Raw genomic sequence first — 26,477 nt, 5'->3', positions numbered from 1 at the left:
GCAATCCACTACAACATATCCCAAGTATCATGGAGGGCTACTGCACAAGGAACATGTTGAAGCATCCCTGGAAGAATCTAAACGAATCTTTGGATCCTTGCCTATCTAATTAATGATGATCTCAGTAAAAATATTTTGCAGATTAAAATACACTTTTGATAATATTGTTGTAGGATTTAGAATTTTGAAAGGGTGAATTGCACCAGAGGATGAAGTTAAATTACTTCTCATAGCTATGATACTAAGTGAATTATGTTCTTAGACACCATATAACCTCCATTATTCATATTTCATAGGCTGATAGTTTTTAAAATAGAATTTCACACAGTTTTAATTCAGTCAGGCTAATATTTCTAGCAATTTCAACAAAGCTCAAAACTTTTGAATGGTTCATCCTGACATTAGTGCATGCTCAAATAAACCAATATCTGTTTTCCTCAGATAATGTCTGCATTTAAAATTTTATTCTAGTTCGTAAGTAAACAATGGTTTGATGAAACCAAGAAGTGATTCATTAAGGGGCTTGTACAAGGGGAGAAGGAGGAAAGAGCCCACAAGCCCCAGGCCTATACCCAATTCTCTAAACCATGGTTGAGCATATTGGTTGAATGCAGCCATTGAGTGCATCTTCACAAGTATTCAGGATAAAGTCGTATGCAAGGACAAATTGTGTAGAAGCTCAGTTGTATCGTTTTAAGCTTATTTTGCTAGTATTCAACAATTTTAACTGACAGGTGAACTGACAAATGAAAAAAAATGGATTTACATCTCTTAGCTTTCTTACTAGAGTGCTTACATGTCTGGACAGCTTGCATCCTGTTCTTAATATGGCACCTCTCTTGGGATTTCTGGTAAAGAAGAATGCTTTCTTAATAGTGTGAAAATTTGAAGACATTATTTAACACTCCTAGGCTTTAGGGCTGCCCCTCACCACATTCTGCCACTTCACATTCTGTGCTTTCCCTATAGTAAGTATGCCAATTGCTGGCATAGACTCAAACCTCAACATACATACCCATGAAATTTTTCTTGTTAAATTCCAGAGTGTTGCAGTTGGATGCCCATTAAAGTGAATAGAGTCCCTTCTCCCCACAACTCACAATCTCACCCATGGTATTCTGTCAGAAGGTCTTAATACCATGACATGTTGCTGTAGCAATTTCAGATAATTAAAATAAATCCTTAATATATGCATTTGTTCTCAATGCAATTATGCTTGTATCTGTGTGGCAAGTGTTCAGAGGTAAGCGGGAAGGGGAAACTTAGGTTTGGGGTGGGTGGGGAACTGGAAAAATTAATGCTGGGGGTCAGTAATGTAGAATGGAAATCCTGCTATTGCATCCTCGTTGGTGCACACCAGGAGGCGCTATTCCCCTTGGTACTACTTGATGACATTGGATTCAGCTTGGATTTCATAGATGAAGGGAAGCTGTACATACTATGAGGGCTTATCTTTCATAAATAGCCACTCTTGTTATTTGTTACCAGAGATGAAAAATAGAGCAGATGAAGCTACAATTCAAATGCTCCACTTGGACCTCAGTTCCCAATCAGTGGGCTTCAGCTGCACCCTTCTTCTTCCTCAGTTTTCCATTTATTGTGACCAGAAAAGTCACATATAGCAAGGTTCTAAAATGATCATAAGAATCAGCCCTATCTCAACCACTTTAATCCACACCTCTTCCCAAGATCTAACAACAACAAAAGATAGTAATATAGGAAGCACAAATCGGTGTGAGGAAAGGCAGGGAAAGGTGAGGGGAGTTGAAACAGACCTCGTGAAATTACACAGCCTTCAGTGCCTAAACAAGCTCAACAAGTTTCTGCCAAATAAGTAGAAACAAGAGCCTATAGGGAAATGCTAAATTTAAGTTGTCCCACTATTTTTAGACATTTTCTATTACCCCAAGAACGCCTTGGTTTTTTACTACTGATGAATATGGCATATTCAAATAAATTATTCCTTCGTTAGCTGTTTATCTATTTTGAAGTAACATATGAAACGTCATTTTGAGACACGACTCTCTAAGCTTCATCACCCTATGGATTACATGAAGCAAAATGACACAAGCGTACAGAAAAACACAGTAAGGAGGGAATTTAAATAAGGCAATCAAACAACAAGCAGTGATATCTCCAAACCCTTTCAAAACTTACTTTTGGACACCCAGGAGCACTTTCTCTACAATTTTTATGCACAAGTGCATTGCAATCTACAAGAAAGAAATAAAAAATCTCTCAAAATGTAAAGTTTATGACTTATCACCCCAACACTAAAAGGTTTATTTCTAGATAATCTAATCCAGGACACAATCTGTTCCCCTGCTGTGATGATTGGTAGCTTTCTACGAAAGGGGCCAGCAAAAAGGCAGCTGCTTGAGCAAAAGGTGCAACACATATTCCATCTTATACTGAAACAGTATTTTGCGGACAAGGCCAAAGCAGCACCCACTGCGTAGAAGAGACTCTCTTTCCCGCTTCTCCCCAGTAACACTTAGTTTAAGCAGATACATGTTGGAATGTCACCACACACAGTGCTTCCCTGCCTCATGCAAACATTAGCCAATGAAGTGGAACAGAAGTGAGGAAGCACTGAGTATCTTACGTTCACATCCCTCATTTTCTTTAACTAAATATTACCAGGGAGACATGGGGAGGAGAGAAGCCACACATTCCTTGAAAAATATGTTTCTTGATCTTCAAGCCATCATGTGCGTTTTATCCCATGGGTCCCAACTAGATGGGATGGCAGCAGACCTTCTCTTTAAATTCATGTTTGTACCGATCACATATGGAAACAGTGGTTCATTTCTGAGCACAACACAGGAGCATTATTAACTTGACCTACCACTCTAGGTGACTCACAAACTAATATAAAATGTACAAAAGATTAAAAAAACAGTAACAGTCATCAGTAAATTAACAAGAAACAATAATATCAAAAAATACATTAATAACAGCAGTAAAGCGTCACCAGTATTTGAACCAGGCTAGCCAGCACACCAGATTCTATAAAGGTCCATCAAATGCTGGCAGAAGAGGTAAGTCTCAACCAAAAGGATATTAATGCCACCACCAGGCAGGCCCTGCTAGGGAGAACATTCCAAGCTCCCTTGCAAGGTGGTGGGCTATCATTTGTTAGAGATTCTTAAACAGAGGCTGGGTGGCACCTCTCATGAATACAATTGGACTAGATAACTTTTGAGGTCCCTCCCTATTGTATGATTATGTGGGGTTGTGTCTGATGGTGTTGCTCAGCTGGCAGCAAGGCTTCCATCCATGGAACAGGGAGGAAGCATTCTTCATCAATTCCTCCTCCCCTGCAACCACCTTAAAACACCTCGAACATATTTTGCGGCGGGGCCTAAACCTCTGGAACAGATTGGGAAGGCTGCGGGGGGAGAATCTCCAAAAATTGTTTCCCTTCTCGTTCTGTTGATGGAAGCCTTACCATCAGCCTAGCAACACGATTTGGTACAACCCTATGATTCTAGGAATGTTGATGCAATCTATACAAGTGCTACTGTGAGGTATAATAACCCTATGATATGATTAAGGCTATTTTCAATCAGAGTTATGGAATATGGGGGAATCTGTGGGTGTCAAATGTCTTCAGCATAAAACGTAGGTACTTACATAAACACTGCAATGCCTCTTTCCCCAAAAGGGCTTTCTCACATGAGAAGCATGGCATCACTCCACCAAAAGTTCCAGAAACAAATTGGTGCCTGTTAAGCTTCTCCTTCTCTTTGGCGTCCTTATTTTTGGCCTTGATAAGCAGAATGAAAAACAAAAGAATTAAAAGTTCATTAGCTTTTGAAATGTTCCAGTATTATTAAACCCAGCAGCAGTTTTATCTTTCCCATGTCACTTACTGCCTTGTTCTTTAGAAGTGGAGAAATTAGCTGCATCTTATAGAATCTCCCCAGTCTTCTATCTTTTATATACATTCATTTTGTTAATTTTGCACAAGAAAGCATCAACAAGAACAACAATTCAACAAATGCAGATCTCTTGTCATAATTCAGTCGGACGATGTGCATAAAGGCAGTACATTCCAAACACAACGTTCCAAATGCATGCTTCCATTTAACAGACATTCCTTGCACCCCTCCTGGTTTATGGGGTCTTTTCAGGTCTCACTCCTTCTAAACCTTGACTAAACACCCATTATAGTTACAGTGATGCTTGCTGAAGGCTCCTTCATTTACTTCCAGAAATGCCAACTCATTAGACAAATTTGCCTGTGTAGAACTGTGATGTCATCCTATTTACTATGTAATACCTGATTGGCTAGGATCCCCCATGGGATTATCCCCAAAAATAGGAATATTCAGAGAAAACACAATAATTATAAGAACAATGGGACCAAAGCAATTTAAGCTGGCAGTGAACAGGCTGGGGTGGGGGGAATAAGCATTTCCATGACTGGGAGATGGCAGAAAATACTTTTCCCCAAAGTGCTACTTTCACGCCAAAAAAAAAAAAAAAAGTCAAAAGTGGAGGGATGTTTTGTGCAGCTGTACAAATAGTCCTATTATTGTTGCGACTTGTATCAAACCCTGTCCTTTTCTCTCTTTATCTTCACTTAAGGCAGAAATGAGACATGTAGCCGAATAAGAGGGTAGAGTCTTGAGTTAGTGAAGAAGATGGTATGGCTTCAGATTGCAGGTGGGGAACGCTATTTTTAATGTTACTAACATAATAAAAACCACGCAGGGCAACCCTCTGCATCAAATGCAGAAATGTCTCATTTCCCAGGGAAAATACGTGTTTACAGGGTTACATCTGCAAACATTTAGAAGCCGTTCTCATTTCAAAATCTATTCCGCATTCTTAAGATATATATATATTTTAAAAACCTGTCATCTAGCACACATCATATTGAATTACCTTGGATTTATTTCGTGTACTGGCCATTCTATTCATCAGAAAGCTAAAAGTACGGCTGACTTTATATTTTTCAGATTCTGATTTTGTAGGTATTATATACTTTTCCCACTCTTCTTCCGGAATCCTAAAAATACACCAGGAAATCTTTCATTATGCTATGCATGATTTCTTGAAATCAGGTAACTAATTAATACACTGTGACTGTGCTATTGGAGACAAGAAGAGAAATATATTTCCTAAAACTGAATTCAGAACCATAATTTTACATAAATGAGGTGTGGTACTTTACATAGCTATCACCAACAAATACTAATCAGGTTGGTACTGGGGTGGTTTAATGATGTAATAAATCTAGTTGTAAAGTAAAACAGTTGCAGTTGGTTGATGGCTATTGCTAATAACCAGATAACTATTTATTCTTAAATATGCCCTTAAAAAGTCCATACCTTTTCTCTCTTGACTGTTCAGGCAAGCTGAATGCACGTTGTTCTACAAAACAATAATAAGTTTAAAGCAGCTATATCACAATATTCACTCAATTACTGCAGGCTAACATGGCTGAATATTTAAAAGCAAAAAGTGCGGGGGGGGAGAGATCTATCAAATATTCATTCTCTTTCTCTGGAAGTCAATATCAACAGTAATTTATGCACTCATTCGGTATATAAACTTTGTGAAATAAATAAATAAATGTGACTTATTTTGGCTGACAGAATTTGCTTGGGAGGAGAAAGAAAAACCAGCACATGATGGGGATGGGGACGAGGTCCACCTGCATCTATTTTGCCTCACTATTGCAGATTCAAGGTTTTTTCACACTGCTTGTAGGCAACCTTCCGGGAGGGCTGCATGCCAATCTTTGGGCAGAGCCAGATTCGCTGTTCAGTGTGTTCAGCAAATAAACTTGTTTCAACACACACACACACATCCCTCTGTCTTCTCAAGGCTACTTTCTAGCCAAGCAAGAACACTCAAGGAGGGTGCAAAGGAGGCCCAGTGACAGGCATGGGCTTAGGGGGAGGGGAGGGGCTAGGGAGGGGCTGGAGCCTGGGGAGAGACTCAGGGTCCAGATACAGAGGGCTGAAGGGTCACTCAGAAGGAGCCTTTCTCCTGACTGTATTAAACACCAGGGTTTTTCTAATCACCCCAAGTTTTAAGCAAGTGCACCTGCATTCCTAAAGATCTAAAGGAAGTTTAGGCTTGGGCTGAATAAAGGACACCAACTTCATCCTTCTGCAGGGAAGAGGGGAGGAGGAACATGACAGGTGAAAACAGGGCTAATGCTTACCATCATTTGCATCAGCTACTATGAAGTCCCGTGCACATTGTGATTTCCCTAATAAGACTTTGGGTGACGTATAGGAATATGAACGAGACCGAATTCCGGACAGTAACGATTCCTAAAAAACACCCAATGTTTTAGAGAACTGATCTTCAACAACCACAACAACAGCATAAGTCCAGATTTCCTCATCCTTTTTCTAACTGCTAGGTAGGTGTTGATGTTTTTCAAATAAACATTTGCTAAGCTAGATGAATGCTCAATCCAATTATTTCATTTATGGCCACTGTAGGTAAAGGTATTTATGTGCAATTCCTTTCCTCTAGACTTGTCTATTGCTGAAAAGATGGCGTGGCAAATTTTGGGAAATACGATCTCACATCAGTTAAAGGTTGCAGCCAACCCCATATTTAATAATGAGTTTAAAGAAAAATGGTACCCCGTCTAAATGTAATTGATTTGGCTAACTGGAAATAGAAAAGATGAGTTACTAACTTTGTAGGAAAACAAGCAAATACCTTTGACTGCAGATTGCTGGACAAAGGAAGGGATTCAGCCCTGCTCATGTTAAAATCCAGTTCTGTTGTTGTCTCTGAAGAACCTAACCCATCCCTATTGGCCAAGGCTGCAGAAGAGTTGAAGGACATTGAAGGGTAGCAGTTATGGGATCGGTTAGAAATTCTTTCATCTCCATTGTCTACATCCAAGTCATCAAGACTAGAACTAAGCATACAGAGAGAGAGAGAGAGAGAGAGAGAGAGAGAGAGCGCAAATTACAAATGCAACTTAAGCCGGCTATTCAACATTAAGCAGAGGGTGTTACAGACACTGTCTATGATCAGTATCCCAGCCACCTTCCAAAGACTTCTGCATGGCTCAGATATCTAAGAAATTAGAGGCATGTGCTAAGCCAGGAGTGGGGATATGGATATGAAGTTGAAGTGCATCAGATTTTTATCTCCCCCATATCCGCTGTAGGCCATATTCAACAGGAGGGGCACCTATCTGTCGGGTGATCCAATTTATCTCACAGGGTTTGAAATCAAACCATGAGGGGGCAACCCTTTATTAAAGTACCATGAAGGGCTCTCTGGGAGCAATGATGATTAGCTGGTAGTCAATGATTGCAGAGAGCCATGTGTGGCGCTGTGCAGTCCTGACAATCAGCTGATTTCCATCCAGAAAACCAAGGTTCAGAAAAATACAAGAATGAAGGGCAACATTTCACAAATCCAAGAGAAGACTATGGATTAGATTGGATTGGATTGGAAAGGGGGGCTTGCAGACAGCCTTAGGTTGGAATCATAGCCCCATTTGCATTCAGTGGAATTCATTTCTGAGTCAACATAGTTAGCACTGCAACCTATGGCTATCTTTTTATTTCCTCAGGAGACAATTTTTTTACATTCATTTTTCTCTCTGTTTTTTGAGCAAGACATGTTTGTATGGGGGGGTTTCTTTTCGAAACAACACTGCTAAAATTAAATCCACACCTCCTTTTTTTAATGATGGAATAGCGTTGATTCCGTTGATTGCTAAATGCATGTGTCTTCTTGAGAGACAAGTATGGACCTGCTGCATCCAAATTAGGCTGAATGATGGGGGAAGAGTTTCTGCTGTCCCCACTATTTGCTGATGCTTCTGGATCTTCATTTGAGTCTGCGCGGTCTCTGTACATTTCAGGAGCAGACTGGTCTACCTTCATGTACTTGACGCCCATGTCTTCCATCTAAAGCAAGAAATCCAAACAAGTTAGGTGATTTTCAAAAGCTGCAAAACAAAATGAAATGAAGTTGAATCCAGTCTGTAAAGACTAGTATGAGGTCTTCACATTCCAAATACAAAACTGGCTAGAGGAACACAACCTAGGATGTGTTCTAGGATTGCTTCCAGGTTACCTGTTTATTGAACATTTATTCTGATTTGTTTGTGGGGAGGTTACATGGCCTTGTATCAAGCAACCATTATTCCACCCTTTGCAGTGCATTTTCCTGTCATTTTAATTATTGCTAGAAGTCCGATATTTGGGGGGAGACGGAGAGCAGCTAAACAGAGGCCATTTGAAGAATGATCTCCCTGTAGGTTTCTTATTTCGTTATACTTATGTTTAATAAGCATGAGAAAAACCTATTCATTTCCCCCAAAATACAGTAATCGGATGAGCAGACATTAAGATGCTATTAAATATCATCTGTAACCAACAGAAGCAGAAAGAAATGGAATATAAACCCCAGTAATGCAGAGAAAAGGAAAGCTAGTTTTGTTAATAATCATCTTCATCGTTAAATTTGGTTTTTTTTAGAACCACAGCTAAGATCAGACTGTTAATTTCACACACCCCTAGAAAACTGAAATACAATAAGAAAGAAAGAAAGAAAGAAAGAAAGAAAGAAAGAAAGAAAGAAAGAAAGAAAGAAAGAAAGAAAGAAAACAGCAAAGGCAATTGTGGAGTTCCTCCAACTCCTGGGTCTGGATGTTAGTGTGCCCATTTTACAAGAAGTCAGCAGAGCCCGTGTCTGTCAGACTTACCTGATCCACCACCATGCGGTTTGCATAGACTTCTTCACTTCCATTCAGCATCGCAGAAAGTCTGGCTGCGGCAAAGAAGGTGGAGGGATTTGAGGTTTTCCGATAAGCCTCAAATGGGGAATGTTGTTGAACTGGAATAAACCATATAACAGACTCATAGAATCATAAATACAAACAATTTATTTCCTGTATTCAGAGTAAAGTGGGGCTGGTTTCATTATGAGAATTAAAGAAAACATAAAGCCATTTCACAATAATATCACTTCTGTCTGTTTATTTACTTAGTATTTTATTTCCACATAGTTATATCACACACCTCCTCCCAGTGGGAGCACAGGGCAGCCAGCAATAAATAATACAACCTTGTTTTATTATTAAGAAGTACACAGTACAGCTTACAAGAATTAAATGAATATTCAATGAAACAAGATAAACAAGACAAAATATTCATCATTGCTAAAAGCATGACCTTCAGCAGCTAAGTGAAAATGTGCCTGATAGATTTCCAGTGGGAGGGTAATCCATAATTGTGAATTTGAATCTACCTGTCTAATTTCACTTTAGGAAACAGAGTCAATGATGGTTAGAAAACAATGATGGTTCACTTTAGGAAACTGGATCAACTTAACTGAGGGGCAGCTCATGTTGCAGCAGGTCCAAAGTTATCTGAGCCTTAATGGTTAAAACAAGCACGTTAAATTGAGCCCGGAAATGAATAGCCCAGGTTGTCAACCTGGTCCCTACCACCCACTAGTGGCCATTTCAGGATTCTAGGAGGGCGGTAGGGGGTTCTACGGCACAAGGTGAATCGTCCTTCCATCAAGCACTGGTGGGAGGTATGGAAATTTTACCATCAAGAAAGATGCATTAGTGGGAGGTAGGTATAGAAAGGATGACTACCCCTGGAATAGCCAATCAATGATGATCCTGTAAATTTGGGTTGGTGTGAGCTGGTGTTCAGTTCCCAGATCTGGTGGCTGCATTTTGGACTAACTAGAGTGTCCAGCCTGTCCTTCAAGGCAGCCCCATATAGACAAAATTCCAGCAACCTAGCTTGGAAGTAACTAGGGCACACATGGAGTATGTGTGGTCCTCCAGTTGCTGTAAGGATCTGAGCCCTGGTCTCCCAGGTCCTAGTCCAACACCCTAATCATTATACCACACTGGCTCTGCACACATAATCTCATTATGTGTCCTTCAAATTGTAGGTGTGCCAAGCAGAGAGTGTTAGGGTTTACCAGGTTTTTCTTTTTTGTTCATGTGACAATTTGCCAACTAAATGAATGGAGTAGGACCAAGGAATCTGAGCAACAGCCTGCCAGTTTCCTCCCCACTAGGCATCTTCCAAAAGAACTATAGATCCTGGTCTCCTGCTTTCCCTTGCATGTGCAAAAGAAAACACTTTGTTGGAAGGAAGAATGCTTCCAGGATCCTGCTTTGTAATCTAGCCAAGCTTTTGTGCCTCCTTGATCTTGGCTGTTTCAGCTCTTTGCATCACACACAAAACCTTCCTGACTATGTCATGGTGTGATAAAAGGATACAAAAATACCACCATTGCCTCACCTGCTTTTTTTTTCCTATAAGTATTTCAGAGAGGAGATGGAAAGTGAATGTGGTTTTTAAAAAATTACACAGAAAAAGGAAAAGGAGGTAAAATATGTAGCAGCAGCTCCTGATAACCTCAATTCCTCCCCTACCAAACACATTTTCTTTCACAGTTCATTCAGGATGCAATCAACACAAATAAACAGCAAGCCTCCATCTTAATTAGGCTCTGTAACAAAAGGACATCTTTCTTTGGATCAGGAATTTACTTCCCTGCCCCCTTCTCTTCAGCTCCTCTGAGAATCAGGAGGACCTCCTGAATGCTGTGGTTCAGGGGGCTGAGGGGGATCCCCCAAAACTGGGTGGAGACAACTTGTGGTTTTCTCTGGTTCCAGCCCATGAAATGTTCTAAATGCAACCTATGGAACTTATATCAACAATATCTGGTCTGCATTTAGAAAATATTGAAGAGGAGCCCAAGCTGCACCTAAGAGCCTCAATTCCCCCATTTTCCAAAAAAAAAGCTTTCACAATGATGGCCTGTTTTAAACTACAGAAAGAAACATTCTATCAAACTCCATTTTGAGATCTGATTTCGTTATTTTTTTAAGATTTTTTATGTGGCCAATCTAGAAGCCTAAGATGGTAAACAAACAAAAATACAAACTGACACATTAACACTATCAAATAATGTAATAGCAGCAAACACAAGTCTTTATCTTGTTGGCATAAGCAAATCTGGATAAAACCAGCATGAAACTAACCAGATATAGAGACAACATCAACCTTTCCCTGAGAGTACCCACATAATAGAGTTAATAAGTGATCATGTACTACGTATTCCAATAAATTAAGATCTGAGCTAACTGTGAAATGCTGGGAGTGAAGGTTGTGCATAGTTCTCCTTCCAGAAATGACTTCAAGTGTAATTATTAATTTTTTAAAAAGCTATTAAAATGCCAAAGCCACAGGCCTCCCTTCCTCTAGCTTGTATCACACGACATGCTACAGACTTGTACACATTTGAGTTGTCCAGGAATACGAAAAGCACAGTCAGCTTTAAATGGCATTTGCTATGCCTCATCCCACAAAATGACATCATAAGCAAGACTAAATACTATGTTATTAATGAAGTAATTGCAAACACCATGTTACAACCTCAAATGTGAGACATTGCAAGTGCTCTTCCCTGTTGCAAGTCTGTGCTGCCTGCCCACTTGCTAAAATTTCCACCACTCCTCTGGACTTCTGGTTAGATACAGCTGAGTAGTAAAATCATACACCCTGTGAGTGGATTATATAGACCCCTGTCTTTCTACCTGTTTGGGTCTCACCACAGGAAATTATCAGTTGGTATTTAATGGTTGTCTGTTTCCCACTCTGTTTCTGACCCATTAGATTTGGGGACTACTATTGGTTAAGTACAAAAGGTTGGCCAGCCTGTTAACACACAGGGCTACTCCCAAAGACAAAGAAGTCTGGACACAGCATAGATATCAAGAGTAATGATAGGTGATACCTTTTTTAGAACCAGCTAAAGCAGGTGTGGGGAACCTGTGGACCTCCAGGTATTGCTGTACTCCCAGCTCCCATCAGTCCCAGTCAACATGGCTAATCATCAGGCATAATGGGAGCTGGAGACTAAGAGGTCACAAAGTGAGCAGGTTTGTGAGTTCCAAATAAGTCTCCCTCATGTTGGATATTCAGCAGAAAGAAAGAAAAGTGGGCTAAGCAGGATGGAAAGTCTGCCTGTCTTAAGATGGCATATGGAAAATATTATCGTTAGGATACATTTCATAGGTTATTGAAAAAGAGGTCAGGTTTCACCAGGTTACTATCCTACTATTTATTTTCCAATAACTGCTTGCTATATGTGTGTATTTTGGAGAATATCAAATTTAGCCATCATGTAGATGGAGCCTAGATTGGGAGGAACATGATATTCTACAACATAAAGATGTGGGTTTATGCCCACCAGCAGCTAGGCAGTAAAACTCAATTCTGCTTGTATTGACTCATTATTTAGGACATCACCAATAGTTAATCTTCAGCTTTGTTAACATGACTTTTCCTTTACTTCTGGCTCTTAGCCTTGTGATGAGCCAATGTATTCAACATAAACTGCTGGTTTGTATACAGTGGTACCTTGGCTGTCAAACGTAATCTGTTCCAGAAGACCGTTCAACTTCTAAAACGTTCGACAACCAAGGCGCAAAGGGCGGTTGCCAAAGTCAATGGAGAAAAAAGAAAAAAATGGAAGCAATTACTTCTGGGTTTTTGGCGTTCAGGTTCTGAAACATTTAGCTTCCGAGACGCTCAAAAACAGAGGTACCACTGTACTTTCAAAGGCACAGCCACCATGATGCTTCGCTGTCCCCAGAGTCCTTGATACAACTTCAACTCTCTTTTGGAAGGCTTTACAAAAGTGGTTGGCTTCTGAAATTGCTTATTTGTTTAACTATTCCATGCTCCTTACTGGTGGCTGATGCTAAACAGCTATAAGTGATTTTTTTAATCAAGTTTTCATGCACAAGAAAAATATTAAGAAGGAACAATTTTATTTAGTAGAACTCAAACAGGAAGCGCCATCTAAATGCTTAAAAGCCAATGATTGACTGGGAATCCCATAACATAAAGAGCATTAATCTTCAGATACACAAAAATAATCCTTCCTTATTCCCAGACAGTGATTTTTTTTTGGGGGGGGGGATTCATTCATTTAGGGGCAGGGGAGCAGAAGCTGCTGAAAGTTTCATGGGAGCATACCATTTTGTAATGGCATTTTTAGGGTTGTTGTTTTTTAAGAGTATGGTGGTTGTTTTTACTTTTTGTCATGATGTAGTGTCATTCCATTGGGACGCGGGTGGTGCTGTGGGTAAAAGCCTCAGCGCCTAGGACTTGCCGATCGAAAGGTCGGCGGTTCGAATCCCCGCGGCGGGGTGTGCTCCCGTGGCTCGGTCCCAGCGCCTGCCAACCTAGCAGTTCGAAAGCACCGCCGGGTGCAAGTAGATAAATAGGGACCGCATACTAGCGGGAAGGTAAACGGTGTTCCGTGTGCTGGGCTGGCTCGCCAGAGGCAGCTTGTCACGCTGGCCACGTGACCCGGAAGTGTCTGCAGACAGTGCTGGCTCCCGGCCTATAGAGTGAGATGAGCGCACAACCCTAGAGTCTGGCAAGACTGGCCTGTTCGGGCAGGGGTACCTTTATCTTTACCTTTAGTGTCATTCCAGGGTATTTAGGGGAATGGCAGTACTAACTGATTATAAAAAATCTGCTACTCCCTACAACAATGACATTATAAAATCCATAAAAAAGCTGCTTCCCCCCTTAAATTTTCAGTAAATTTTGTACCTCCCAATATCTCCCCCCTCACCCCTAGTTTCAGAGGGCCCTTTCACACACACCCCTTCCCAGTTTTTAGTTGAAAGATTTCCGTAATGAACTTGCTTTGGCTTACCATGACCTGGATCATTATAAACATCCTTGAAATGCAAAGGGCCAACAGAGCTCTCTGAGAATCAAGTTGCAAGCATCTTTTAATAAAGGAGTAATTCACTGTAACTGAATACAGTTGGAGCATCATAAGAAACCTATGCTTTTTGTTGGTATCTCTTCAAAGCTAAAATCACTGACAGTTCCAGTAGACTTTGGCAGCTGTGTGTCTATAAGAAGATTCCTTACACTTTCTAATACACCAGGAATTCTTTTGCAAAGAATGGCTCACAAGTTTCCGATGCGCATAAATAACTTAAGACTAATATTGTAACTAGAAAGGTATTTCAAGACTTCACCAAACTCACAAGACAGCACACTTAATTATATATTGACTCCATCAGTTATTTATTTCTACCAAAAGACACAACGCAGTTTAAAAAATGACAAAGCAACATCAAACATACAGGTTATAAATCACATTCCTACAGTTCCACAAATTCCTTTCAGCATGACTCCGGCAAAATCGTGACTCACAGACTGTACTTTATCTACATTCCAATGAAATCAATAGAAAGGTCCAGATTTAAGGCGAAACCAACTCAGATGTTGTCTAACTCCGCTTACTGACACAAAAATCTGCAATCATGAAAACAGAACAAATATAGCAGGCATTTTAAGCAAGACTCCCTGGTTGCTTGCAGCTGAAATGCTGGACTAGATGGACCATGGACTTATCCAACAAGGTATTCTTAAGAGGTTAATGTGAGGCAGAAAGGAACCCTGTAGCTGTAGCTTTAGGTTGTGCACCCTGTGCTACATACATATATGCCCCCCCTGTGCATTTGTATGAAAACATACAACATAAAGAGAAGGGAGATCAACTATTGTGGTTGATCTGCATGCTCTAATAATAGAGAGAAATATTTTCAGAATATATATATATTACCTGTGCTATGTACAGGTATAGGTATGTGCATGCCCAGGGATGGCCAAACTTGGCCCTCCAGCTGTTTTGGGACTACAACTCCCATCATCCCTAGCTAACAGGACTTGTGGTGGTCAGGGATGATGGGAACTGTAGTCACAAAACAGCTGGAGGGCCAAGTTTGGCCAGGCCTGCCCTATGTGCATTGGTACCAGAATATCTGAAAGACTGTCTTCTTCCTCACAAGCATCCTCACCTACTGCAATTTTCTTCAGAGACCTTGCCTTGCATCCAATTATCACTGGAGGATGCAGGACAAAGCCTTTACAGTTGTGGCACCAAGGCTTTCCCTCACTTTGTTGTCTTATTGTCATTTTACCACTGCATCTTTGGCTTGGTCCCTCCCTCTCGCCCCAGCTGCCTTTCGTGATTTTAACATCTGGCTCCTGGTGTATATTTGTTTTAAGTGATGCTGTGAGCCACTCAAGGCTGAAAGGTGGGACATAAATATTTTAATGAAGAAACAGAACTATGATTCTATGCCTCTTTGCAGTTTTCATATTTTGCATTTGCCATGGGGGATTCTTTAACATCTGCCCACAGCTACTGTGTAAGTGGTATTAGCAGAAAATAACTACTAGGGAGTAGCTGATGTCCAATGAACCCAGGAAAGATGCTTCCACATTGCTGGGGGGAAAGGAAGGCAAACTGCAGAGATTCCATTGGCTAGTAAATGAAACAGAAGCAGGAAAAGTACACCAAAGAGGAATGGGAAGTGGCAGCTCCTTAGGATCACACAGATTCCTATTGCCTGGTGTCCAAACAGCACATTCATAATTCACAGCTCTGACTTCACTCATTAGCTACAGAACACCAAAAGGCGGGAGCAGCCAGCCTGACTCAGTGCTGGATTTATGTACAGTATAAACTAAGCAAGTTATAGCTTAGGGCCCCACTCTCTTGGGGGGCCCCCAAGAAAATTAAAGGGAAAAAACAACTGGATGTACATTTCCAAAATATAAGATAAATAACAAATAAAATAAAACCTACATACAGCAACAGTGCTTTGTGTTGTGTATGCTCCTATGATGTAAGTAATGGGCCCCACATGCTATATAAAGGCCCCATTACCTTCAATAGCTTAGGGCCTCATCAAACCTAAATCCGGCCCTGAGCTGACTCATTTCACAGAAATACTTTGAAATCATTTCAAGATATTTTATGTGATTAAAAAATGGAATCATAAATAAATGAATCTTTGTGCCCATTTTTAAAAGTTTTAAAATGCCACATATATTAACAACTCAGTTATGAATAAAAACGTGAGCAAATCAGAAGTCAAGAAGAAATATGACTAATTCCCACTTGGAGGAAACAGCAAATAGTTTTCAAATAGCTTCCCAGAATTGCTTTCAGTACACTGAACACGGGTTAATATATAACTTGAAATAATGAAAGCTATGAAACCAAAACAGGGAGAAATCCTAAATATTAAGCACACTGGATAAAATGTATGAGCTTGGACCAGGCATAGAACCAGCTAGATCCATACTAGATTTAGAAGTCTTATGTTCAAAATTGGTCTACCTCTGTTTCTGCTTCCATGGCTACAGAAAGCCCCAAACCATCAGAGAATGGGTGTGACATAATATTATTCACTGTTTTTATTCCTGCAATGTTCAGCTATTATTCTTTCTACACATGGGCAGCAACAACTGACATATTGCACATGAAACGCTTTGAACATTCTCAAGCACTCTGAGACTGCCAGATAGAGTTCTTACGTACCACTCTTCCCCAAAATGGTGCTCTCTGGATCTGCTGGCTGAATGCGAGTTGTTGACAAAAACTATCTCGTTTGGGTAGGCTATTATATGCGGAACGTTGTACAGTAACTGTCATATGACTCATATAGTAACAAAACAACAGCCCTAAGTGGTCTCAAAACAAAAGCAGATTGAGCGCTTTTACGTGTTTCAAAGAAAGTATTAGCTGTTTGAGTTTGGGCCTGATGATGGCTTTTTCCCTCTGGACAGGGCAGCTCCAGCTGACATCAGATTACTATAATGTGGGAGTGTCCTCAAGGACGGCGCAGTTCAGAAATGTCAGTTGGTTCTGAAAGTGGCGGTCAGATTTGGGGTTCACAGGTCAGCCTGCTTAGGTTGATTTTAAGAGGAATCAAATTGGCTTCGAATTTGTTTCTGGGATCAAACCAAGATGCTGGCTCTGACCTTTAAAATCCCAAACAGCCAAGGAGCAAGGTTAACTCAAGAATCACTTCCTCCCATATGAGCCTGCTAGAGATCTGCACTTGGTTACTGAGGCCCTCTGATTGTCCCTTTGGCAGCAGATATGTCACTTGTGGGTTCAAGCAAGAGGGCCTTTCAGTTGTGGCGCCGAAACAATGCAATAGCCCTTCAAGAGAAATTCACCAGGCTTCCTTCTCTGCCAGCATTTAAACAGGTTCTTAAGAACATTTTATCCCAGTGGGTATTTTTAGTTGAGCCTTTGATACATTTTTCATTTGCTACTGTTGATATATGGTTTTTATTATGCTGTTCCATGACAACATATTCCAGCATTCTTTTGTTGTTGTTATTAATTTTGTTTTTCATTTTGTTTTGACTTATATTTTTATCGCAAGCCACCTTGCGTTTGTCACAGAAAGACCGGCTATAAATAAACATAAATATAAATTAGTTCAGTGTCTCCAAAAAGACAGCACAATTGCTTTCCAGAAAGAGAGATTCACTCAAATTCTCTCCATTACTCTAAACATGTGGAAGACACAACTCCACCCATTCTAGACTGATATCCCAAGCCAGAAGCAAACAGGAAAGGATTAAGGATGAACTCTAAGTGTGTTAGGGGGGCAGGGGGCTTGAGGGAATGAGATATTTTATTTCACATTCCCTATTTCCCAAACCATAAGAAGCTCTAGGACAGCCTTACAGATACCATTTTGCTTTTTAAGAGAACTGTTATTATTTCTAGAGTGCCAAAATTAATGAAGTGCTGGGCATAACTCAAAATAATACACAGGCCCTATCCAGAAGAAGAAGAAGAAGAGGAGGAGGAGTTTGGATTTGATATTCCGCTTTATCACTACCCCAAGGAGTCTCAAAGCAGCTAACATTCTCCTCTCCCTTCCTCCCCCACAACAAACACTCTGTGAGGTGAGTGGGGCTGAGAGACTTCAGAGAAGTGTGACTAGCCCAAGGTCACCCAGCAGCTGCATGTGGAGGAGCAGAGACGCGAACCCTGTTCCCCAGATTATGAGACTACCGTTCCTAACCACTACACCACACTGGCTCCTGAGGCTTCCAAGCTCAAGCACAGGACACATGAGGGAAGATGAGTAGAGGAACATGGTAGAAGAGGGAAATCAGTTTGAAAATGCCAAAACCAAAGGTGAGTTATTAATAGGCACTGACATCCAATTAGGGTTAGGCTGATCTTCTCTTGCTTGCACACCTGCGTCTGGCAGTTGAAGAGGTAGAGCCCCCAGCCAAGTGCCTTGAGGTCCTGAAGGGTACTTCACCAGCCTGACCCAACCTCGCCATGCCATCATTCACTGCCCTCTCTGCCAGACCCTCCGCATGCTTTTCAGCTATTTTCCAACCTCATAGTAAATTCAATTACCACATTCCATCAGTGGAAGGATTTCCACTTGTGCAACAGGACTTCACTCCTTCTTCTCTCCTAAAACCCTTCGGAAATCTTACTTCACTGGGTGACAGTTTTAAAGTATCTCTGTGCTGATCAAGTGTATGGGTATCATATCACACAGGCCATAAGGACAGGAAAATGGCCCAGTAAGCTATTCAAGGTGGTTCACAGCAGCAAACATATGGGTTTTGAAACACGGCCTTAAACGCAAAACCCTTAATGAACTAAGACCAATAGTGGAATACATAATTTATGTGTACTACCCCTGCTGGTTCAACATCAAAGTAAAACACTATTGGGCAGACGGCTCAAGCCACATCTTGTTTCAACTGTGACAAATTAGGCTGCAAAAGAAGGCTGTAATGGATGCTGTTTTACCAACCATCCAGCACTCAGCATGGTATGCATTCAACAGAATGATAATCCAGACACTACTGTGTTAAGATAACAGTGAAGAGAGGAGAGCTGGTATCCAAAACATTGTTGATGGAGATGATGACACACTGGGATATCTTTCCGTACATCCAAAAAAGACACCTTCCATCAACCCCAGTACTTCATCCCTGTTACAGCTGACAGACTGATCTGATGGGCTTTATGAATTTCCTTTGGCATGTAAACTTACTATACTAGAAGGAAAGAAGTTCATTGATGAGCCATGCAAGTTCAGTGGCAACCCTGTCATGCTCAGTCTATAGAGATGTGTGTGAAACAAGTCACAGAGGCAGCAGACATGAGAAACATGAAGGCTACATCAGAGGCCAAGAAGCAAGTTGGCGGCTGCTGTCCAAGAATGAATTAAAGCAAGACTTAAACATCTTGTTTAAATTTCTTATTAACTGATGGCATTGATGTTTTATTATTACAAGGTAATGCTATATGTTTAGTGGGATATGTTTTATGCAGAGAATCTTAAAATTTTTATAGCATTGCCTGACATTTTCATAAGGTAATTTTTTTCCTCCAGCAACAGTTGATATGCTTTTTAGTCAAACGTAGATTTACCAAGCTGGATGTTTTCTAATCACAAAAATAATCACAGATTTGAATTCCTCAAACCCAAAATTGTACTTTGAAGACCCCCTCACTAAATAAATTTGCAAAAAATAAATAAATCCCCTAATACCAGATTCAATTTCAGAGCAACAGGCAAACCCCATGTGCTTCAGCCAGACACCTCCAATGACTTCATGCTGCTTTTTTGCTCTCTGTCCAAATGCAAACCTCTTTCTTTCCAGGTCTCTTGCCTTATACATCCCGCACACAACCTGGCTAAACTATTTTTGCAGCCCCACCTCCTTACAAGTGAGTGTGAGCTGACCATCTATACAGCCAAGATTATCTGCTGCTTTGTGTATCTATTAATTGGGGTATTACTGTGGCACACACAAGCTACAGAATTTATGGGTTGGATCCCAAGAACTGCCAGCAGACATGCAGCTGAAGAAGAGGCCTTTGTTCACTTCTACTCTAGCCCATTGTTACGTCCCACTGCAAAACAAACATATATACAAACCCCCAAACTGCTATTCAGGGTAGGAACCTCCAGAATGGTACTTAATATGGTGTTGACGAATAAAGAGTTGGCAGAAATCAGCGGCTTAAAGAGTGCCTTTCTGCTCATATGGAAACTCATGTTTTTACATTAAAAAAGCTTGCTTGTACTCCTATATGGCAGATAATTTCCTGAAAACTCTCTCCATCTCTACTCGCTCCATATGGATAAACTAGATGTGTGACAACAGGAGGTCTAAAAATGGATCTCTTGAGGGGTTTACCCACCCCAGCAGCAGCCACAGTGCATGTTGCATCTTCCCATTATTTTCCATATCCACATTCAGAGTTGATATATTGGTACTTGTTAGTTTCCCATAATGGGATGAATGGCGTATGGGTTGGGTAGCCAGGAGATAAAACCTGCCACCATGGCCCAGTTCAAATCTCTCTCACACAGAGAGCTGCATTTGCCCTTGCAAAATGCTTGGGAAATCCAGCTCTAGATCTCTTGATCAATCAAGGTCATACCTAGTTTGGCCGGTAGAACCTTCATGTTTCTGATGGAGACAGAAGCTATAGCATCTAACTAAAATAACATTATGCTTTTGTCAGTGTCTTTTTAATCTATGCTAACATTCACATGTGAAGGTCAACATTCAAAGTTTATTCACTGCAACAAACATATTTACACAACATATTTATGCATGGGTGTGTAGGGTTGCTTTCTTCTTAATCTGACTTTTTAAAATATATATATATTTTATTAAGGGTTTTCTTGTTTTACAGTGTAAGTGTAATGCCTCATATTTCCCCCCCCCCATGTAACATTTTTTTAAAAATCCCCAAGAGTTTGTACTCTTCATTTCTATCTTCTCATTCTATCACAGTAAAGTAGGCTTTTGGTATTTTGGTATTTATCAGCTTTCAAAAATACATCTTCCTATAAAATTGTCATTATTTCTATGCAAAATACTTGAGAATTACAACAATCTAGAACCCGAATTTCCAAGTAGAGAAAGCAGCCACCAGAGAGACAGAAAGAGAGAATACATTGATTGTTTCATGTATTAGGTATTCTGAAAATTAGGTGAGTTCTCTTTTTAGCAAACCCTGTATGCAACACAACAAATAGTTAAAACAAAAAGTCACATACAGAAAACTTTCCACAAATTGTATCTGTATGGAACATCCTTTCCTAAGACTTCTGGCATATGTTTTGTTTTTGCTTTCTTTGTTCAAAACGGCTTACTTTAAAATAAGTTCCACTGAAACTGTGGAAAGTTCCTTCCAAATAAATATGTTTATGATCAGAGTGCATGCATAGCAGAAATATCAGAAGCTAAAGAACTAACAGAAGACCAATTAATTTACTTGCTGAAAAATGAAGCAAAGAGCATCCATAAATTCATAAGGATAGAGGTATTTTGTTCTTCAAACCAATTTGTATCTGGGACACAGACAATCTCTCAAAGCCTTTTCTGAAAAGGAAAAATGCTAAACTCTTTATACCCACCTGCATGTGACTAACAACAAAATGAACCAGCAAGAAGAGTTAAATGATAAGTAAATTAATAAGTAAAGAAGTTTTTGTCTACCTTTTGGTCTGGATGTCCGTTTTCTAATTCTCATCTTAGGTAAGGATGGCCAAGAGTAATTAAAAGGTGCATCAGAATCCGAATCCATTTTTTACTTTTATTTTGGCTAAGCAAACACCTCTTTAGAGAGTGCTGCTGCTGCTGCTGTTGTGTTGAGCAGCAAGTCAAGTGACAGAAAATAAAAAGACCCAAGAAGGAAGGATCAAATTGCCCACTAAACCAAGAAAGAAAGAGAGGCAGCTGGGGTCTGTTCTCTGCAAGCGTCAAGTATGTGGGCAAATATTAAGGCAGACACAGCCAAGTCAAAATCTGAACAGCCTGCAGTGGGGCTACTGCATCCTGGACTGCAGTTATAGGAAAGGTCACTGTGTGCCAATGAATCATTAACTCACCTTTTCATTTTCCAAATGTAAATGAAGAATAATCTGAGTTGCGAGAGAAGGCGAACTCTCTCTCTCGGACTCTCTCTCTCTCAAATAGATAACAAAAGACAGAAGCTTTTCTTTATATTAAAATGTTAACCTGTATTTGGTTTGCAGTATGTAAAATTATTTTAAGCCTTGAGGTTTATATAGAATCAAGGAAGTCCAAAGGCAAAATCTACAGTCAGTCTGTGAAAGCTACAGTTTTCCCTGGCTTCTGTTCCTGCCACACACATAACAATTTCCCTTTGGAATTTATAGCATTGGTAGATCAGAGACATTTGTGGGTGAAGCAGCAGCTAAATGATGGATTTCTTATCCTTCCTAAATTTAAAGAGGGGGCATAGTTCCCTCTTATTATTACAAGGACAGAGGACCCACCTGAGACATTCTTTTTCTAAAAATGCATGCCGTGAAAACGATTGCGTTCTGTTCACAGTAACTCTCAGTTTGACAGTGAACCTGAAAGATTTTGGTAAGGTTGGCACCTTTACAGAACTGGCCTGCCCTCCCAGCAGTCTACAATAGAGCTAGTGACTAATTTATAACAAGTCTCCCATTCTTACTGCAGTCTCCCTGAACAACTCATCAGCAATTAGTATTCAGCAGAAACTCATTACCCCTCCCCCATCGTTAACGCTACACAAACTGCATGTTTTGTTTTGGGGGTTTTTTTATGGTTTGAATGTGGAAACACAAAAGCAGAAACAAAACTAACAAGTCCACTGCTTGTTATTGTTTTTAACCAAAGTCCATGGAAAGTCAGCTCACGTTGTGTGCATTTTTGTGTTCTGCCTAACAGGGAGGAGAATGTGCATAGGGGGATCAATTCAGAAAAGAAGGTGGCATATGAACTTGTTAACATTCCTCTACCCCACATCAATTATTTTTACAACCACCAAGATATGCAGGGGCCATAATGGATCAAAGGATTCCCCAACTTGCATATTGTTAACAGATCGGTGAAACACTCGCTGGTATCAAATAATTGAGATACAGTTAAAAAGATGGTTTGGAAGGCAGCACCAGGAATTAAAATCTGTGTTAAAAACAGTTATTATTACATAAAATTGATTTATTTTTTTTAGTTTTAATTGTCTCAGTTCACTCTGCTTGTTTTTCACAGGTTCACTAAATGCACCTTCAGGCCATTCTCTGTGCCACCTGACGATGGAGGCAAAGCACAGCCATCATGGCAGTAGCCTTATACTCCATCAATTTGACCAATCCTATAATAATCTTATAACAATAATCTAATAATCCTATAATAATTATGGTGCTGGAGGAGACTCTTGAGAGTCCCATGGACTGCAAGAAGATCAAACCTCTCCATTCTTAAGGAAATCAGCCCTGAGTGCTCACTGGAAGGACAGATGGTGAAGCTGAGGCTCCAATACTTTGGCCACCTCATGAGAAGAGAAGACTCCCTGGAAAAGACCCTGATGTTGGGAAAGATGGAGGGCACAAGGAGAAAGGGACAACAGAGGACGAGATGGTTGGATAGTGTCTTCGAAGTTACCAGCATGAGTTTGACCAAACTGTGGGAGGCAGTGGAAGACAGGAGTGCCTGGCGTGCTCTGGTCCATGGGGTCATGAACAGTCGGACACGACTAAACGACTAAACAACAACAACATAATAATAATAATCTACCTTGCTCCCTTCAGGGAAGAATTAATCTTTTATTGAAACATATTTTTTTAGGAAATATTGCAAAACAACAGATACAATGTATCAAAACAAAAAACTTTGTTACCAAAAATAGTACCCTACTGACAATACATCTCCAACATTTTTGTTGGCATTGGGACTATTCGGTTCTAGCAGTATATAGTAAATGGTCTCCACTGATCAACCGAGTATCCCGTCGGTTTTGTTCCTTCCCATGGATGCTTTGCCGAAAGGTCAGCTTATTCATTAACATAGCTTGCCAGACTCCGTACAAGTATTCTTCTATTGTAGGTAAAACTTTCCTCCTTCCCCCCATACACTGCTAAAAGAATACGTGCTGTTATCAGCAACTTGCTCAGAGTTTTATGTATTTTCAGAACATAGGGCTTCAGGTAACCAAAGAGATTTGCTGGAGAGTTTTAATTGCATACTGTGCCCCACTATGTCTTTGATCTTTCTAACAATGTTCCTGTAATATAAACTCAGCCTTGCTCTAAGTCTATGATACGTGTACTGTATAAAATATGCACTCGTTTGAGTACATCTCTAGCCGACACAATCTAACTAATCCCAGAAAGAGCATGCAACCATTGACACAGCTATTTGTAAAAGTTGTCTACTCCTTGGCCCAGTTTCACCAAAGTACAGCCACTGCAAGTTCAAAACCACCACTTGCCAATCCCTTCCTCTTTTGTCTTTTTGCCTGTAAACACAATCTCCATCAAAATATTCTTTACTTGCAAAGGGAAGTAATAGGAGCTACTCAGATCTTCTAGCCAGGTCAATATTTATTTATAGTTTCCTGAACTTGACTTGCAATTTGTAAATACTTGGGGAGGGATGGCAGGGAGCAATTAATCCATGTTACATTTTACATTATATAATTACGTCTACCTTCTATAACTACAGTGGTGCCCCGCAAGAAGAATGCCTTGCAAGACGAAAAACTCGCTAGACGAAAGAGTTTTCCGTTTTTTGAGTCGTTCCGCAAGACGAATTTCCCTATGGGCTTGCTTCGCAAGACGAAACATCTTGCGAGTTCTTGCGAGTTTGTTTCCTTTTTCTTAAAGCCGCTAAGCCGCTAATAGCCGCTAAGCCGCTAAGCCGTTAATAGCCGCTAAGCTGCTAAACCGCTAATAGCCGCTAAGCCGCTAATAGCCGTGCTTCGCAAGACGAAAAAACCGTAAGACAAAGAGACTCACGGAATGGATTAATTTCGTCTTGCGAGGCACCACTGTAAATCCATAAGCATATATCGCCCCGCCCTCACATATCATATTCAGTCCTTTTCCTACTTAAATGGAGCATAGAGCCGATGTTAATAATGAAATGTTGGGAGTTAACTGTTCCCATTATTAATCCCAGAATTTTATAAATTCTGTGTGTCCAATCAGTGTGGTTTTCTCAACAAGGTTCATTCCTACTTGTAGTGATGTTGGGTGTGCTCTGAGGGCCTGCGGGGGTGGGATTTCACCTCTCCCTCTCAGCGCTGTGCTCTGGATTCCCCTCCTTCCGCAAGGCATGCTCCAACCACCCATCAGCTGACTTGTGGTGTAGGACAAATAAGCCTGGCTTCCTGAAAATGGTCTCATGGGCCAAATGGAGAACTGGTGAGCCAAGTGTGGTCTGTGGGCTGGAGGTCCCCCACTCCTACTTTAAAGGAATCATGACAAGAACACTCTGGTCCAAGTTAACAAATACTGTGCTCAAATAATTTCTTGTTCCCGGCAGGAGTTTTTTTTTAAAAACACAGAGCACCTTGCTTCCACCACTCTCTTGCTGGTTGCATTATCAAAATAAGCTGCACCATTACTGAACAACACCTTGAGAAGGCAGGGTGAGAAGGTAGGTTACAGCATTAAATATTAAATCAGTAAATCTGTGGAAATTAAGTGCACAATGTTGTTAAATGTGCAGCATGGAGGATCGTGCCTTGGGGCAGAGTTTCAGAGTGGACTAGATGATTTTCAGGTCTGCGTCAATTATTGTCACTCTCTGATTCTATTCAACAAACTCAAGATTAACTAGACATCCTGCGAATAAGCCTTGGCATATTCCACTGCGGTTACATAATATTCTCAGCATGAATTAAGGGCACAGTTGCGTAAGCGATCCAGTCTCTAGTTCAGACCAGTTCCCTGTAGTTTCAGCTTTAGCCTCATTATGAGCATTTTGATATTTCCAACAACAGGAAAACCGCTTCCAACATTTCCCTAGACCCCAATTCAACATCCTAGACCCTAATTCAACAACTGCTTCCAGAAGGAGGTGAAAAATGTAGGATCAAGCTGGTCCCACTCATGAAGCTAATTCAGCTGTTTTAGCTAGTCCTGGCCTCCTTGCATAGGCGCCAGCTCTATAGGGGCCAAGGGAGTCTCCACCCCCCCCATGGAGTTTTTTTTTAAGTGGGTGGGCCTTTTTGCTGGCACAGCCAGCTCTCTAGAATAGTGCAGCTCAAAATGTTAAGGTCAATTAAAAAGAATAATTTATGTATATTTAATACAAGTCAGTAAGTCAAAGGTAAACACAATATGAACAAGTAGAAAAGATAGGGAACATGAACAGAAATACCTCAGCTACTATATACAATAAAGGTTTTGGCTCTGTTCAGATGACCCTCCAAGTCAAGGTTTTGAAATGAGCTTCAATTCCTCTCTCAAAATGTGCCTCCACCTTCAGTTTGCAGCTTAGTGCTAACCAGTGTTTGCTGCAAACCATGGTTAACATTTGTCCTTAAGTTAGAACTAGAAGCCCATTTCAAAGCCTGGATTACAATTCTGGTTTAGAGGGCAAGCACTAATCATAGCAGCAAACCCTGGTTAGTGCTAAACTACGAACTTGACACGAAGGAATGACTGAGAGGGAAGGAGGCTAATTTCCATTATTTCACAATATCATCAGAACTATGGATTATCTATTTCCCATACATTCTCATTCGGGGTATTTTCACATATGTGATGGAAGGAGAGAGGGAATGAAAGCCTGGCAAAGAAGTGGACTGAATTATCTGACTAA

The 26,477-nt window shown here is 40.5% G+C and overlaps 1 protein-coding gene and 1 pseudogene across 6 annotated transcripts in view; one reads left to right on the top strand and one right to left on the bottom strand.

The window, feature by feature from the left end:
* ARHGEF28 (Rho guanine nucleotide exchange factor 28) overlaps nt 1-26,477 on the bottom strand; it is a 134,607-nt gene that overhangs the window by 43,864 nt on the left and 64,266 nt on the right. For 2 of the 5 annotated variants that reach the window (XM_081881168.1, XM_081881167.1), the window contains exons 10-18: nt 8,705-8,835; nt 7,669-7,904; nt 6,694-6,898; nt 6,182-6,293; nt 5,340-5,382; nt 4,894-5,017; nt 3,637-3,769; nt 2,158-2,213; nt 797-848 (exon numbers count right to left, since the gene is read on the bottom strand). In XM_081881168.1, the coding sequence (XP_081737294.1) occupies nt 797-848; nt 2,158-2,213; nt 3,637-3,769; nt 4,894-5,017; nt 5,340-5,382; nt 6,182-6,293; nt 6,694-6,898; nt 7,669-7,904; nt 8,705-8,835 (1,092 nt within the window). Of the gene's footprint in view, nt 1-784; nt 852-2,157; nt 2,214-3,636; nt 3,770-4,893; nt 5,018-5,339; nt 5,383-6,181; nt 6,294-6,693; nt 6,899-7,668; nt 7,905-8,704; nt 8,836-21,371; nt 21,475-26,477 lie in introns of those variants that run through there. The other 3 variants (XM_081881170.1, XM_081881169.1, XM_081881166.1) reach the window with 3 other exon arrangements.
* LOC309352632 (craniofacial development protein 2 pseudogene) overlaps nt 1-26,477 on the top strand; it is a 244,138-nt pseudogene that overhangs the window by 192,281 nt on the left and 25,380 nt on the right. The window lies entirely within an intron of this gene.

Source organism: Podarcis erhardii (genome assembly GCF_964252035.2).
Source record: "Podarcis erhardii genome assembly, chromosome: 11".
In the NCBI taxonomy this organism is placed as follows: Eukaryota; Metazoa; Chordata; class Lepidosauria; order Squamata; family Lacertidae; genus Podarcis; species Podarcis erhardii.
The sequence above is the reverse complement of the archived record's forward strand: the minus strand, read 5'-3'. Positions and strand labels throughout refer to the sequence as shown.